Source organism: Brachyhypopomus gauderio, chromosome 14 (assembly GCF_052324685.1).
Source record: "Brachyhypopomus gauderio isolate BG-103 chromosome 14, BGAUD_0.2, whole genome shotgun sequence".
Lineage (NCBI taxonomy): Eukaryota > Metazoa > Chordata > Actinopteri > Gymnotiformes > Hypopomidae > Brachyhypopomus > Brachyhypopomus gauderio.
The window spans coordinates 12,250,648-12,267,012 of NC_135224.1; the positions used below are offsets into that span (position 1 = coordinate 12,250,648).

At 50.2% G+C, this 16,365-nt stretch overlaps 1 protein-coding gene across 1 annotated transcript in view; it reads left to right on the top strand.

Moving 5' to 3' along the window:
• Positions 1-16,365, top strand: part of focad (focadhesin) — a 36,846-nt gene that overhangs the window by 5,904 nt on the left and 14,577 nt on the right. The window contains exons 6-23 of the mRNA XM_076973647.1: positions 1,293-1,394; positions 1,661-1,892; positions 2,184-2,390; positions 2,995-3,082; positions 3,355-3,545; positions 3,759-4,019; positions 7,822-7,926; positions 8,862-8,963; positions 9,187-9,317; positions 10,448-10,574; positions 10,745-10,879; positions 10,993-11,043; positions 11,527-11,610; positions 11,708-11,840; positions 13,911-14,099; positions 14,487-14,608; positions 14,852-14,944; positions 15,503-15,591. Of these exons, the coding sequence (XP_076829762.1) occupies positions 1,293-1,394; positions 1,661-1,892; positions 2,184-2,390; positions 2,995-3,082; positions 3,355-3,545; positions 3,759-4,019; positions 7,822-7,926; positions 8,862-8,963; positions 9,187-9,317; positions 10,448-10,574; positions 10,745-10,879; positions 10,993-11,043; positions 11,527-11,610; positions 11,708-11,840; positions 13,911-14,099; positions 14,487-14,608; positions 14,852-14,944; positions 15,503-15,591 (2,442 nt within the window). The remainder of the gene's footprint in view (positions 1-1,292; positions 1,395-1,660; positions 1,893-2,183; positions 2,391-2,994; positions 3,083-3,354; positions 3,546-3,758; positions 4,020-7,821; positions 7,927-8,861; positions 8,964-9,186; positions 9,318-10,447; positions 10,575-10,744; positions 10,880-10,992; positions 11,044-11,526; positions 11,611-11,707; positions 11,841-13,910; positions 14,100-14,486; positions 14,609-14,851; positions 14,945-15,502; positions 15,592-16,365) is intronic.

Genomic DNA, 16,365 nt, shown 5'->3' on the forward strand with positions numbered 1-16,365 from the left:
GTAACCGTCTGCCTGATGCCACCTCACACAATCTGTTGTAAGGTCACAAGGCGCCTTACACAACATCCATAGTTAACACTCAAACTATCCCGTTAAAAGCTCGTTAATTATCTGTTAATTATTAATAATTGGGAGATATATAGCTTGCTTGTGGATATACTTGATTTTGAGAGATGTACAAAAAAAAACTTTTGTTTCAGTACTCTCATGTCTGACCATAAATAATAAAAAAGGTTTACTGAAAGGTTAATTCATCCTTAGTGAATTATTGGACACAAAGATCTATGTCTGTTAGATGTCAGCCTTCCTATTATCTGTCTGTTAATTTTATAGTCTTTTAAAAAAAGTAACTTTTATAGCCAGATTTTTACAGTTATCTGATCATAGAACTTGACCCCTCACTTTGAACAGTGTCTGAGGTTGCATTGAGCATGAAATACCTTGGCTAATACGCAGAGGGTCAAAGAGACCAATAACTCAGGTTGGCTCAAGCCACTTTGAATTCTGCACGCAAAGCTGTCCACGCTCTCTTTGACCGTTCTGCATGGTCTTCAGCGACCGTGGTCATAGCTCCTGGGCCTGTTCGTGAACCTGCAGCCACGAGAAGGTCAGGGTGTTTTCGTCCAGTCGTTTTCTAACGCTAAAAGCAGGTAATGTTGTGACTGTCTGCCTGAACTGGCGCTTGATGGATGGGTTCCAGTGATGTCAATGTTTGGTTGGTTGGATGGGGAACACCAGATGATGGATGAGGAGATAAATGAGTTGGAAGACTGTCTGCTAGGATAATGGAGTGTTTCTGTTCGGCTTTAGTGCTCAGGGGGAGCTCAGCCCTTAGTCTGGGACACAGAAGGGAGTCTTTGCACACAGGTACTCTGTAGTTCAAGCCCAGCGTGTCGCGAGGTTAAGCACACAGGCACCATCACTGTGAAATCCTTTGTATTTGTTGTTTGGTTCTGGATTTTGAGGAAACAATAATGTATGTTTTTGCCAATATCTTTTTTATGAACTTTATATTATTAAAAATACTGTCAATATGATTTTTTATATACCTATATAATTTTTCACAGAGTATATTAATATCAGGGGTTTAAAGTGTACTATTTACACAATACTACAATGGTTCTGCTCCCTTTTTACATTTCTCAGTATGCACATCATTTATGTCATGTTGTCACTACATACAGCGCATTGATGTTTTCACCACGTGCTTGTGTGTGTGTGTGTGTGTGTGTGTGTGTGTGTGTGTGTGTGTGTGTGTGTGTGTGTGTGTGTCGCCCCCCCCGTGGCCCCAGGGTCTGCCCTCACCCGTACATCACGGTACTGGAGAACCGGCCCGACTGCTGGCCTGCTCTGCTGCAGGAGATTGATGACTTCATCCAGCTGGCCACTGACAAGTAAGTGCTCCTCCCCCATCTGTGGCCCCACCCCTCATGGCTCCGCCCACCTGCGACCCTACAGCCAGGTAAAAGGCCTTGTGTGAAAGGCCTTCCTTCCAACTGGATGTGGGGATGGATTATTTAAAAATGTCTCTTCGAATGAGCGGTGGGGTCATTTGCCACTAATTGCAGCTTAATTTGATACACTGGGGTCAGCACAACTCCCAGGAAATATATTTGAATGTATTTGAGCTGAAGCCTCTTCTCCCTGCTCTGTTATCTAGAGATGAGCCCTTGTACATTTCCATGCTGGCCCCGTTCCTGCGCTACTTGTACTGCGAACCCCAGAGACTGCCGGAGAACGCCCTGCTCAGACACGGCCTGCTCCGCGTCCTGCTGCAGCCCCGTGACCCCGCCCATGCCCTGCTCCCCGCCCCCCAGAGCAAGGCCCCGCCCCTCACACCCGTCGCCCACGAGATCTTGTGCTGCCTCATTCACTTGTTCCCTCACATGCTGGTGAGCGCATGGACCATCTGTCACGGGGCAGACGGGATAAACAAAAAAAAAAACCCTGAAAGGTTTTAGCAGTTTGCTTATTCACCTCTGAGAGAAGCGCTAATGCTAATGCCGACCTCGAGGAATCAGTTACCAGCTGATCGTTTTCTGATAACGATCGCTGATTGAGGATTCGGCCGAATGCTAGCGCTGAATGGGTATGGTTTGTGCACAGTGACCTCTGTGTGTGTGTGTGTGTGTGTGTGTGTGTGTGTGTGTGTGCGCGCGCGCGCGTGTGTGTCTGGCGCACAGGTGGACAGCGTCACAGACCTGGTAGAGCTGTGCTCCTTGGCCGAGTCCCTGAGCGTGGCGTTGCTCGCTGACCCGGAGCGCTGGAAGGCGGAGCTGGCCCAGCTCGCTCTGCAGCTCCTGTGCGCCTGCCAGCTCAGCCTCCGTCTGGGGGGCGAGCTACGCTCCCTCCTGCACACCCTCCACCTGCTCCTGCCCGTCTGCAGAGAGGTGAGCTCCACCCGAGGGGCAGTGGGGGTTGCGGCGGACTCGGTATAGACACACATGTCTGCGCATTGTTAAGTAGGTGTGTGGTACAGTATCGGCTTCCAGCTTTTGAATTCAGCCTGCGCAACTTTAGACTTTGGAAGTGGACACCTGCTGTGCTTTCACAGTTAAATACAGGTATTTGTTTCCAGCAATGTTTAACCACAGGTAACACAAATAGTTTGTTACCAGACAAAAGGAACTTGTTTCTCTCCACACAAAGACATAGCATGTTTATTTGCCCCAAGGCTCTGTGGTTTGTTTTTTTATCACAATGAACGGTAACGGAAAAGCCGCCGTGGCTTCAAACTGAGCTAGCTGTGCGAAGCTAATCTCCTCAAAGCCTCCGCCACTCCCCCCCCCCCAAAGGCCTGTGGGAGCTTTAACACTGACCTGGAGCGATTGTCAGTCTCTGTTCGGCACCACTGAAAGACTCCATCTGCATCTTTCTGCTCCTTCACACACACACTCTTTCTCTCTCTGTCTCCCTCTCCCCTCTCTCTCCCCTCTCTCTCTCTCTCTCTCTCTCTCTCTCTCTCCCCTCCCCCCCCTCTCTCTCTCTCGGCAGGACCTGCCGTCAGAGCAAGTGCTGATGGGGATCTCCCTGCTCCTCCTCCGAGCCTCGGCCTTACAGCAGAACGCCCTCCTGGAACTCGGTAAACGTCCTCTCGCCCCCCCACTCAGCTCACTCCCACAGAACACGCCCGCATTCTGCTTATGGCTGACGTGTAGCACTTGTGACTCTAGGTTCTTGGTCACCGTCTAACCAGCGTGACACAAGATGCGTTATTACTCTGGCTGCCCGAACGTCTTTATTTAATTTGTAGTTTTTCGTTTAACAAACGCACGGTTGGGGCAGGGGTAGCTGGTACGTTTTTCTAAAAATAGCGGCCTGTTATGTGAGTTATCTCCACCTGTCCTCTCATAGTGGTGAAGATCGTCCCAGCTGAGGGGCCTCCTCCCTGGGGCGCCTCTCTGCTGCTGATGCCCTTGCTGCATGTGCTGTCCTGCTCCACCCTGATGGAGGCCCTGATGGAGCCACAGATCCAGGCCAGGAGCCAGGAGCTGGCCACCTCTCTGCTCCAGAGCATCCAGGCCCAACCAAGCTCCCCGGTGCAGGTGTGACGTGGACGGAATCTCAGAGCTTTCTTGAGCTTTCCTCTAAGCCAATAATGTCTTACGTGCCGAACTTATCCGCTAGAGAGCAACCCAAGAAACCTCAAGGCCATGGAAAGAAGCTAAGAAGTTCTCGGGTTATCTATATAGTCCCTTTTTGCTAACTCCATGCGGATTAAATCTTAGGCTGTTTTGTCCCTCCCCTCCTCTCTGCAGAACCCCACCCGCCTGCCCCTGCCTCTCAGCCCGTGGTACAGTGAGCTCCAGGCTTCCTCCGCCGTGCTGCACCGCTTCTCCACCCACCCCACCGCCTCCGCCGAGTGGCTCCACTCCGTCCGCTCGTCCCTGCCGCCCAGCGAGCGCCTCCCTGACGCCCTCGCCGTCCTGGTCTCCCACCTCGTCGTGGGCAGCGAGGGTGAACTCTGCAGGCTGGCGCTGGACGTGGCAGCCGCCGTGGCGGAGTCTGACCCCGCTCAGGTATGGGGGAGGGGATGTACTAGAGGGGGAGGGGCTTCACTGGCAGGGGGAGGGGCCTTACAGGTGGACCCGTGTTCGTGGAAGTTTGGACCGGATCAAACCGGCGCTTGTGCTCAGATGGTGGGCGTTATGACCACGTTTCACGGTTTGGTGGCCTGTTTTATTAGATTTCATCCTTTTGCAGGTGAATAGCACATTGATGGTTAGTAGTGTCGCACCTGGTGCTCCTGCTGTCCTATAGAAGTGCTGCTTGTTAAAGCGGATGGCATTTGAGTCGCAGTCACACCCAGTTTCATCTCTTCCCCCTATATTATTTATTTTTATTTTATTTTATTTTTTAACACTCTCCCATCCCTACCCATTATCCATTCAGATGCCAGTGTTGCTAGGCAACACTTGGAGGACGGAGGGAAGGGAGCGGCGCGTGGTACGGCTGGATGAGAGAGCGGTATCACGGCAATGATGCTGGAAGCCACTGCCTCCTCCTGCCACTCATTAAAAAATTCCTGCTTGGTCACTTATTCTCTCAGTTATTGGCCAGGGTGACAGAGAGAGATAAATCCAGAGTGAACCGCACCGAGATGCAGCATAATCTGCTCAATTATGCTCCGTGTCGCAGTGCAAGCTGCTGCTTTTTACGGGAGCGTGAAAGAGCCTCAGCGTTTGACTGACACGCGGCTTCTGCAGGCTTTGTAGGTGTGCTGATATTTCACACGCGCGGGTCAGCGTGGGGAGGTGTACCATTACATCTATATCCTCCACTTTATAGGAAGAAGCAATCTTGGAGGCAAGTCTAATAAGCGCTAAGAGTACAGGCTGCTGGTTTTATAAGCGTTCTAACTAGATTGGCCCATTCGCTGTCATGCGTAGTTCATCAGCCGGCCTGTACGCCCCTCGTCCAACAGTTTATGACCACAGGGCCACTGCCAACCACTTCCTCTTTGGGGGGGGGGGGGGACCTTTGAGATGCATGTGCAGGAAGAAGGGCCCGTCATTGGCCCGTCTAGTGGCTGGGTTTGTCTAGACCTAGCAGAGTCATTTGGGTTCTAACATTGGAGCCCCATACAAGCATACTTTATACCTAACCAGAGCAATAGAAATGTTCTTATGACATAGCCTAAGGATTTGTGTTCTATTGACATGATGTTAGAATTCATGTTCTTATGACATGGCATTAGAATTATAATGCTTCTTCATGTTCCTAAGACGTAGTATTAGAATTCATGTTCTTATGACATAGCATTAGAATTTGTGTTCTTATGACAATATTAGAATTTGTGTTCTTATAACATTGCAACAGAATTCGTGTTCTTATGACAGCATCAGAATTTGTGTTCTTATGATATAGCATTAGAATTATAATGCTGCTTTATGTTCCTAAGACGTAGTATTAGAATTCATGTTCTTATGACCTAGCATTAGAATTTGTGTTCTTATGACAGCATTAGAATTTGTGTTCTTATGACATAGCATTAGAATTCGTGTTCTTATGACAGCATCAGAATTCATGTTCTTATGACATGGCATTAGAATTATAATGCTTCTTCATGTTCTTAAGACGTAGTATTAGAATTTGTGTTCTTATGACAACATTAGAATTTGTGTTCTTATGACAATATTAGAATTTGTGTTCTTATAACATTGCAACAGAATTCGTGTTCTTAAGACAGCATCAGAATTTGTGTTCTTATGATATAGCATTAGAATTATAATGCTGCTTTATGTTCCTAAGACGTAGTATTAGAATTCATGTTCTTATGACCTAGCATTAGAATTTGTGTTCTTATGACAGCATTAGAATCGGTGTTCTTATGACATAGCATTAGAACTCATGTTCTTATGACATAGTAGCCACGCAATAGTTTTGCTTTAGAAAAGGAAGCCTTGATCCTTTTAGTACATGAGAAACAGGAGGGAACTTTGATCTGCGATTCCTGCCATTTCTCAGCACTCCTGCTGTTGGGGTCCTCTGTGGCTCTTTCCACTGTGCCTGACCCACCGTTCCTCCCATAGGCTTAGCTGTCTTCAACAGGACTCTTAATTGGCTGACTGATGGGGTCAGAGGTCGAGCTCATCCCAGGGAGCTTGGCTGGCCCTCTCGGCTCCCGCAGCAAGGGGTGTGTGGTGGCAGCGCTTGAGGGTTAATCCCCAATTTGGGGGCTATACCGTCCAGGTCCGTGTCTCCTTCAGGGGCTCTGAGGTCTTGGGCACTGTGCTGTCTGCCTGGGGCCATGTTCAGTGCTGAGCCCACTCGCAAATCGCCATTTAATGAGGGGACCGGCCAATGGCTCCATTCAGCATGCTGTCCTCAGTAACATGCAGACTTGTACACAGAAGTGACACCATTGTCTATGTCTAATAAGACATGACTGGCAGTCTGTAATCCGTCGGAATATGTACATATAAAAGGAGCACTGGTAAACCTGTCCAAAATGTCCCGTTTCTTTGGGAATTTTTACTCTCCGTGTCTTTTACACTGGATGTGCGTGGGTTAATAAAAATGTTATTTTTTACATTCCTTTTACATTCTCATTCTGTATGACCTCCGTAGTGAGTTAGAAAAACTTTAGTATGAACATTGTACGATATTAATAACTGTAGTTTCTAAGCTCCACCGTATCAGACATGTTGACTCATGTTTTCTCTTGTTTATTCTCAGTTGGTCTTCATGAAGAGAGATAGTCGTCGAAACACGTAGCGTTTAGGTTCGTTGGTCTTGGCCTGCATTCCCCCACCCCTCCGTATCACGGTCCACCCCCCAGGGTTCGGGCCCGGGGCTCGGCTGGGTTTCCTCCTGGAACGTCTTCCCTGACGCAGCGTGATAAAAGCTTCCCCCAGCGATGTTTAATGTGCAGCGGCTTTGCGTGAGACGCGAGGGCGAGGGGGGGGGGACGTTGGTGTAGGTGGTGCGGGCGTCGGGGCGGAAAGAGCCTGGGTGGAGCTGGCAGGCGCTTCAAAGCCACTGGTCTGCTCCCTCTCCGCACGGCCTTCTCCAAACGACGCAGACGGATGGGCTGCAGCAGTCTCGCTCAGCCCAGCCTCAGCAGGACTGATGGAGGGGTGGAAGGGCCCCGGAAGAATGTGCATCCGCCTCCTCCACCTCCTCCACCTTTAGCTCAAGCTGAGGAGGGTTCGGAGGGGGGAGGTGATGTGGTTTCTGAGCAAACATGCCTCCTCACCAGTCCAGCGCCATCTGTCTTCCCTTCCGTTTAGCCCTGGGTGATTTGTTGATCTCCGACCGCTGCTCCCGACGCCGGCCTCCCTCACGCCGCCGCACGCGCTCCTCCTCACCCTCCTCCTCGCCCTCCTCCTCCTCGCCCTCCTCCTCCTCGCCCTCCTCGCCCTCCTCCTCACCCTCCTCCTCGCCCTCCTCCTCCTCGCCCTCCTCCTCACCCTCCTCCTCGCCCTCCTCCCCTCCCTCCTCCCCTCCCTCCTCCTCCCCCTCCTCCTCCTCGCCCTCCTCCTCCTCGCCCTCCTCCTCACCCTCCTCCTCGCCCTCCTCCTCGCCCTCCTCCCCTCCCTCCTCCTCACCCTCCTCCTCGCCCTCCTCCTCCTCGCCCTCCTCCCCACCCTCCTCCTCACCCTCCTCCTCACTCTCCTCCTCGCCCTCCTCCCCTCCCCCGTCACTCACGTGTCACTTGTGGTAGTTTTGTTGAAATTGCACTTTGTCGCGCTTCTCCCTTCGCTCCGTGACTCTCTCGTTCTTTCCCTCCCCTCTGACTCGCTCTCTTGTCTTTTTCTTTCTTTCTGTTTGTCTTTTCCTCTGCCTCCCCCTCCCTCCCTCCTGTCTCTCCTCCCTCAGGTCCCGTGCCTTCTGCCAGTGCTGCTGTTTAAGCTGGAGCGTGTGTCTGACCCAGCTCTCTCACACGCCATACTCTCCACCATACCCAAGCTGGGAACACACAAGGTACCGATCCGCTCCGCACGAAGGCCATGCCAGCTCTTTGCAAAAAAGCATACACTTTATATACTGCATACTGTATCATTTATTATCATTTGTCATATTTTATCATAAAACATTTATGCAAAAGAACGACAAGGATATACAATGTTTTTTTGCCTTCTGAAAACCCCATAATCCTCAATTTCTTGATCAGGATTGAGTTGTCTAGCCAGGCCCTAGCTGCGCTCTATTGTCTGGCATTCGCCGCGGTGATAGAAATATCTGGCGCCTGCCGGGTCCGGGCCGTAATTATGCTTCCCCAGTTGTTATGGCAACAGCTCACCTGGCGCTGTGCGTGGGCGTAGCCCTGAAGCTGCGCCGTTGTCCCCGGTGCCATCGTCCCTGCCACCGGAGGCGTTGTTGCTCGGCAGCATTTCCAGCGCGGGGCGTGGCACTCAAAAGACGGCGTATCACGGTTAGCGCCGACAACATCGCGCTTCCCGTTTTAAATAATGCCGCGTCAGCAGACGTGTTCCGGGAACGTGAGGAGAGGCGGTGTAGGCCCGCTAGTGAAGATGGAGTTAAGGAGGCGTGTTCTGCTTCAACTGTCGGAGCAGGGCACGGCGTCTATAAATGTTCAAAAAAATGTTTTTTTTTTTTCTTATGTCTTTTAGTCCTCAGGGTTAGGAATAGTATGTGTAAACACGCTGTGTAAACAGCCCTGCCCCGGAAAACAAGCTGATCTCTGGGGTTGGAGCACAGGACAGCGACTCGGCCCCGGGTTATGATGACGAATCCTTAGAACAAAGCTAATAGTACCCAGGCTGCCCAGTCAGCAATCGCAGCCCCCCGAAAGAGATTGAAGTGGTTTATTTATTTGTTGGTTTGCTGGGTGCGGTCAGAAACCATCGCGCCAGTCGAGTCTTCCTCATCCCACTGAACGGCGTGTTCTCTTCCAGTTCTGTATCCCACAGGTCCTGCGTGTTCTCCAGACACTGGCCGCCTCCCCCAAGCTGAGGGCGGTGGCCCTGCGCCTCTTAACTGCCTTGTGGCAAAAACAGGTATACGGCCACAGCCATTTAATCTGGGCTCGCCTAGTAGAGCGAGGTGCTAACGAGTCTGCCCAACGTTGATATCGTCAATGAAAACATGTAAACGTGTCTTTGATGAATATCATTTTGACGATGCGGGATGTTCAAGTTAGCGAGTGTTTTAAAATGATTTTCTCTTTGTTTGATGTAGAAGCATTACGTGTTGAGTGCGTGTGTGATTCTGTTTTCATAGGACCGTGTGTATCCAGAGCTTCAGAAGGTGATGGCCGTGCTGGAGAAGTCATCTGTGGTGGTGGGGAAGGAAGCGCAGTGGGAGCAGATCGTGGCCCGAGCCGCCTGCATCCGGGACATCTGCAGGGAAAGGTCACACCACACGCGTGGTCACACCACACAAACTACAGTCACATACATGCCGCACACACACACAAACACACACACACATAACACATGCCCTGCAGTCACATACGGTCACGCCATGAGGTCACATATTCACACCACACATATGGTCACACCATGCACGTTACACATACAATCACACAACATGGTGACATATTTTCACACCGTGCAGTCACGTCTGGTCGCTCAAATCCGGTCATACAACACACACACTGTCTACACACCATTCATGGTTCTTCAACACAACTGTCTACCAATGTACTGCAGCACTCTACCGCACCAAAGGACATTCACAATATTTGTTCTCACACATTCTTCTGACAGGATTGAGAAGCTATTCAAACATATAAAAACCCAGACACAAACAAATAAGCAAAAAAATTGATTGAAGTAGCAGGCCAATTCAGTTTTTACTGGTTTATACCGGTTTTGTATACGATGATCTTGGATACTACACTGCTGCACTACACTACTGCTCCTTCATAGCAAATGCTGTAGAATGGAAGCCCATTAGTCAAACACAGGCAGAATGACCTCTGACCCCACTATTAAGAGTCCTGCAAATCCAGTTGGGTGGTGCTGTCTTTGGACCACAGTGTTTTTCTAAAGCAGTGACGGCCTATTGTGTGTGGACTTGATCCTGGATGTGCTGACGGCTCAACTCTGAGCGCATGCTTCATTTGGGTCGCCGGCTGCGGAGTTTGTTATTTCTCCGCGAGACGTTTGAGAAACTGTGAGGAGCTTTTGAAGGTGAAAGTGCTTTGTAGGCTTAATGACCAGTCGGCTGGTCACCGGAGGAAAATACAAACTTGAGAAGTACAGCGATCGTTCAGGTTTGCAGGGTGTCACTACTCATCTGGGTAGTTAATACAGATATGAAGCTCTGAAAGGTCTCCAGGGAATCAAGCATGAGTAAATGAGTGTGTGAAAAGAGCCAGTGACCACACACGCAAACCCCTTTAAAATATCAGTGCAATCAATCAGATTTACAGCTGCTACACACGTTTATTTTCCCTGCAGTTGCTATCCTCGTGGCCCCATGAAGCTCCTCTCTGTGGTGGACTCATCTCATACTGTTGTTCTTTGTGCCCCACCAGGCCCTACCAGCATGGGGGAGACATGCTAGCAGACATCGCGGCCACCCTGACCCAGTGTTCACGGGGGGACCAGGCCACCGCGGCTGCTCTGGCCCTGCAGGGCCTGCAGGATCTGTGCAGAGCAGAGGTCAGAATCGGGGCTTCAGCCATTGGATAAGTCACTGGTCTGGTTTTGGGTGGGTGGATTGGGTTTGGAAAATGGGGGGGGGGGGGGGGCGGTTCTGGTCCTCCAAGCCATCGGATGAGAAACACGTACCTCTTTAACGTCAAACCCTTCGGGTTCTTCTGGTGCCTCAGGTGGTCGACATCGGTTCCACGTGGAGGGCGCTGAGTCCCAGGCTGAGCTGTGAGACGAGGCCTCTGGTGTTGAAGGCCACTGCCGAGCTGCTCTCGCTGGTGCCTTCTCTGCAGGTGTCCACGGAGCAGTACGAGGTCCTGCCCCTGCTGGCCTTTGCAGTCACGTTCACACCGTTGTGTGTGTTTATCTGGTGGTGAAGGACTGTCGCAGACTGGCTGTTGGCTTACTGGTTCCTTTGTTCTTGCAGAATTTCAAAAGCGAGGTGGTGAGCTTTCTATGGAGTCACGCTTTAAGTCAGGTCTGTGTCAGTGTCCTGTGTCAGAACTCACTTTGCAGTTTGATCTTTGTGTAACTTTGTGGACCTGGCCTGTAACTCACTCACTCACGTTTAATGTATTTTGCCACAAGGAGGTGCTGTTTGCATCGAATCAGCTTTGTTACATGTTACACAGTGCAATATCTGAATGTAGTTGATTTGATAATCACTGTCCCCTCCCCAGTAAATGTATTATTGAGCAGCACTAGAAAACCACAGCTATAACTTAACTATATAGGCCTGCAGTTAGATTTTAGAGGTGTAGTTAAACTTTAAGTTTCTTGTCTGGTGTCCATTTTAAAGTTCAAGATGTGTGTGTGTGTGTGTGTGTGTGTGTGTGTGTGTGTGTGTGTGTGTGTGTGCGCGCGTGTGTGTGTTTTGGAGCGCTGTGTTTTAAGTATTCTCTCCCAATCCTACGAGTAAGAGTGGGTGATATTTAAGGTTATAAATGTGTGCCTTTTTCAGGATACAGAGGTTAGCAGCAGCGGCTACAGAGCCCTGTCTGAATTCCCAGAATCCTCCCACTCCGTCCTGCACCTACCCCAGCAGGTAACGATCCACCGCCACTCTTCCCACGGCTTTACTGTGCGATAAATTGTCGCGGACGTTATTGCGGCTTGTGGTGTTGATTTCACTGTGCACACAGGCCCGGCCCGAGAGGAAGGAGCCTGATCCCCAGGACGATGAGGACAAGGAGAACGAGCAGGATGAGGACCTCACCGTGCCGGGCGCTTCATACGTGAAGCTCGTTGGCCTCACGCCCCGGCCGGTCCTGCCAGGTGCGAGGAGAGCTCGTCTGAACGCTGGAGTGCCCTTATGTGTGAGCGGGCGTAAAACTGTCAGGCCGTCGCCATGAAACGAGCCAAGGCCTCGCGTCCGTCCAGTCGCTTGTTTTTGATGTTCTGACTGAAAATATTTACTTTGAAATCTACCTTTATGACCGGTTACAGTTAGGGATAATCAAAATCGTCCCGGAATTGAAACAGATGTTCCTCTTACATCACAGAAGCCATATATATATATATATATGTATGTATATATATATATGTGTATATATATATGTATATATGTCTGACAGCCCTCAGGGAATCTTTGGGAGACCACAGCTTTGACTTGGGCAACAATGGCGTTGCGTCTCGACTTGCACCGCCGCTGTGAAACCCTAGCGTGGTGGTGATGCATATAAACAGGAGCGGCGGAGCTTGGCTGTCTGAGACAAAGAGCCCCGCCCCCTTCAGTGAGCCCCGCCCCTTCGGTGAGCCCCGCCCACTTCAGTGAGTGTCTCTCGGCCACGGATCTGTGGTTCACCTCACGTTTAGAAGGGCTGAAAAGGGTGGCGGTTTGCGCTCCTGTTGTGCGGTTCCTTTGTTCATGGTTCTACAGCTGCTTACTGTTGGTTGAAATGTCTTGCCCCCCGAAGCACACAGCAGCTTTAAATGTTTACAGATATTCTGAGATATTCCCCCTTAGTGTGCACTGTTCAGACTCTCACAGCACACAAGGAGATGTCATGATCTCATGCAATTTTTAAAGAATAGGAAATAGGGGAATCTCTGGCAGGAGTTGTGCTTGAAATTTCCAGTGGTAGAGTCACATCTTCCAGTCCATCTTCTATGAGTGAGCAAACCTTCATTCATTGAGTAAGCAGATATGTGTATGCAGGTTACATATCGGTTATTGTTCTTTGTTACACAGTGTTACTGCCTTAGTTAGGTTAGTAAGTCCTGTGCAAATGTCATTACCTCTTGAACCTTCATGAACCTTCTTTAAAGATTTTAGCAGTCCTTTCTGCATGCACAGACTGGAAGGTTTTTAAGAAGTCAAGTTTGGCACTCACTGTAGAGCACTTCAGATGACCTAGACGTCACTGCACAAGGTTCTCATTAGTTACCTATACCTGTGCTGACATGTTAAGTGATGTATTCCTCCAAATCCACGCACGTTTCAGCTTTATGAAACGATTGCGTGCTGTAGCATGAAATGGAGAAGACCCTTAATTTACTACTAAATGTTACTCTGAAATATTACAGCTGAGGTAATTTAGCGCAAAATTTTTGCTTTGTGTTTTTGCTTGAATGGTGTGTCCTTGTTTCATGCTCATCGGTGGCACGAGCCAAACACCCAAAAAAAAAAAAACATATCCAGTGTTTCTGGAACTATCCAGTGTTGGCCTTGGTGTTCAGTAAAAGTGTTTCGTCTTGTGGGTGGCTCCAGCAAGTGAAACACTCCCTTCGACTGGGGGTGTTTAGGGGTGGCGGAGCTTGTTGGTGTCGTTGACCTCATCAGTGCCTAATTCACCACTACACAGCACTCAGGAGAGACGACAAACCCGCCAGGACCGCCCCCCCCCCCCAACCTCCCCAACCTCCCCAAACCTCCCCAACCTCCCCAAACCTCCCCCTGCCTCCACCCTGATCCCCAAGCGTCTCTGGGTGAGCTCGGGTTCAGGTGCTGACGCCACAAACAGGTCGGCACAGGTTTATTAGAGGGTGACAGGGAGACACTCGACATCACACTCCGTCCATAGTGGAGAGACTTGCTGTCATTAATTGAACATATCAGAATGAAGAGACCCTCATAAGGATTTTGTTAATTACTTTATTTTATAGTCTTCAGTCTGTTTTTTTTAGTCAGTCCACTGTTCATCTTTAACTTCAACTTCCATAACTACAACCAGAATACATCTACAGTACATATGTACATCATAATGTAGGAACATAAGGATTTCTTCTTAGACGATAAAACACTTCTTTAAGTTGCTCTGGACAAGAACGTCTGCTAAATGTTGTAAATTGTTTTTGCATGAAGTCAGGCCTGTACCTAATCCTACATCTCCTGCCCGTACCCAGCCCTCGAGACCTTTCTAACAGCCCTCGTAAGACAAGAGATGAACCAAATGCCCCGTGGAGTGTACCATTCAGCCATGAGAGGGGGGAACCTGCGCTCAGACCAGGGCAAAACCATCGCGGGAATCCCGTCCTTCATGCTGAAAACGTACGAGAAGAACAAGCAGCCAGGCCTGAAACCTGGTCTTGCAGGTACAGACTTTGGAAACAACCTTCCCTGTTAATTAACCATAGATGGAATTCACTTCCACACACTTTATAATGTTTGTCAATAAAGTCCAGCTCGAGTTCTGGAGACCTACCAGGTGTAGTTCCCACCGGTCATCTTCACACACTGGGACTGTGATGGATGAATATTGCAGAACACAGACAGAACCGCCCTGACTGCTCTACCATAAGCAGTCTTCTATATTGACTGCTAAGGATAACCCAGGTCAATGTAATAAAGTTCATAAGCTAATAAAGTTTGTAAGCTGTTTAAATGAGCTCGTCTGCTTGATTGTATTTCCCAGGCAGCAAAGGGAAGATCATGCGATGATCAAACGCACTTTAACGCTTGTAATGACCTGCTTGTTTCAGCGGGTTTGCTGCTATGTTATGACCTCCCGGTCCAGACTGACAGAGATGGACGACCAATTATCCGCTTCATGGTCAGCAGGGGGCGGAGCTTTCAACAAATGTTAACCACCTTTATCCATGAGGTACCTCATGCTTCACTGGATTATAATAAAAGGAGGATGTCGTGCTGCTTTAGACGTGTAGTTAATAATACCTATTGCGCCCCCTTGTGATCATCTTCATCCTGCTTAATGTGTGTGAGTGAAGTCAAGTTCATGAGGTGTGTTGTAATTCTAAAAACACTTAGGAGCAGCTCCGCCACTTTCATCACCCATCACTCACAGCTTCTCTCTCTCTCTCTCTCTCTCTCTCTCTCTCTCTCTCAGGTGAACATCCAACCTTCAGAGTGGCATCGCTCACTCCTCCTGCCTCAGGCTTGGCGTGGTTTCATGAGCCGTGCGTACCACGCCGTCTTGCAGGTAGGTGTGTGTGTGTGTGTGAGCTGACGCTTCAGCTCCTGTTCGTGTTTAGCTTGGATCCTTCTCAATTGCACCTGTCAGCATTCCGCCACTCGCTTCCGCACGCACACTCGCCGATAACCGACCCGGCCACGCCTTCAGAGAAACGAGCGCGTCTGAAAGCTCGGAACTCGCACGCACATACACAGACGCGAGCCTGTTTGCGGCCAATTATCTCGGCGCGCCATCAGGACGAGGAACGCTCAGTCTGCCAGTGTAGGCGTGGGAGCATCACTGTGACCCCACAGGTGCCTCGTCCCAGCAGGCCATTCCATGTGGACGTTTGCCGTTACTCGCAGTGTCTGCCAAATGTGACCGTTTCGCACGGAGAAACACGGAGAAACACGTGAGCCCTTCGGCGTGTGCCGTGCGCCCTGTCCCCGGTTAACCTCCTCACAGAACGAACAGCCACGAGGGTTAGGGGACCTCGACTCTGGTCACGCCCCGTGGTCCTGGGGGGGCTAAGGCCTGCGTGCGTTCTTAACTCGTGGACTGATTTGCGTGTGTTGGGGGTCGCAGGGTCGCAACGCTGAGCTGGAGATGCTACAGAAGCAGGGGAAGACGACTCCAGACGAGCTGCAGTATAAACAGCACTGTGCCTGGCTGTGGTGAGTGAGACCACGTACACACGCACACACACACGCACGCACACACTCACACGCACACGTGTGCACACAGTTCAGTGCCTCTTATGATGGCCAGCCTTAAACCCCCTTATCTTCTGAGAGACTGTGAGGATGGCCCAGCCTTATGAACTCTTTAATGTCTGGTGTCTCCTCATGAATGAGCTCTGTGTGTGCTCACCTGTTTAGGGGCCAGTACAGAGCAGTTTGCACTCTGCCAAACTGCTGTTTAAACTGCGATTGCTGTGCCCTTTAAGAGCAGTTAGGTACACACACATAGTGTGTGTGTGTGTGTGTGTGTGTGTGTGTGTGTGTGTGTGTGTGTGTGTGTGTGTGTGTGTGTGTAAAGGAGAGGATCATTCGGCTCTCTTGCACATGCACACATTCGTACAGGCACACACACACAAACACATTCACACAGTAACACCGTCTGTCCACTGCGGTGTCATAACTCACACCCCAGGACTCCATTCTGGCTGCCTGTCAGGCTGCCAGTGAAGGAAATGGTGACAAGTTCAGATGGATACTAGGAACTCAGTCTCCGCCCCCTGGGATCCTGGGTTCCGCAGAGCTCCGCCCACTTCCTCATATTCAGTGTTGTGTTTATCCCCCTCCTGGGGATCCCGACCCGTCCGTGCGACGGGCCACAGGGGCTTGTGGGCCTTGTGGGGGTTGTGGGGGTGTGCAGGGTCACTACCTCTGCCCCCAAACACGGAGACAATGGAGCAGTGGGAATGGTGTGAGAGGAGGTGTGTGTGT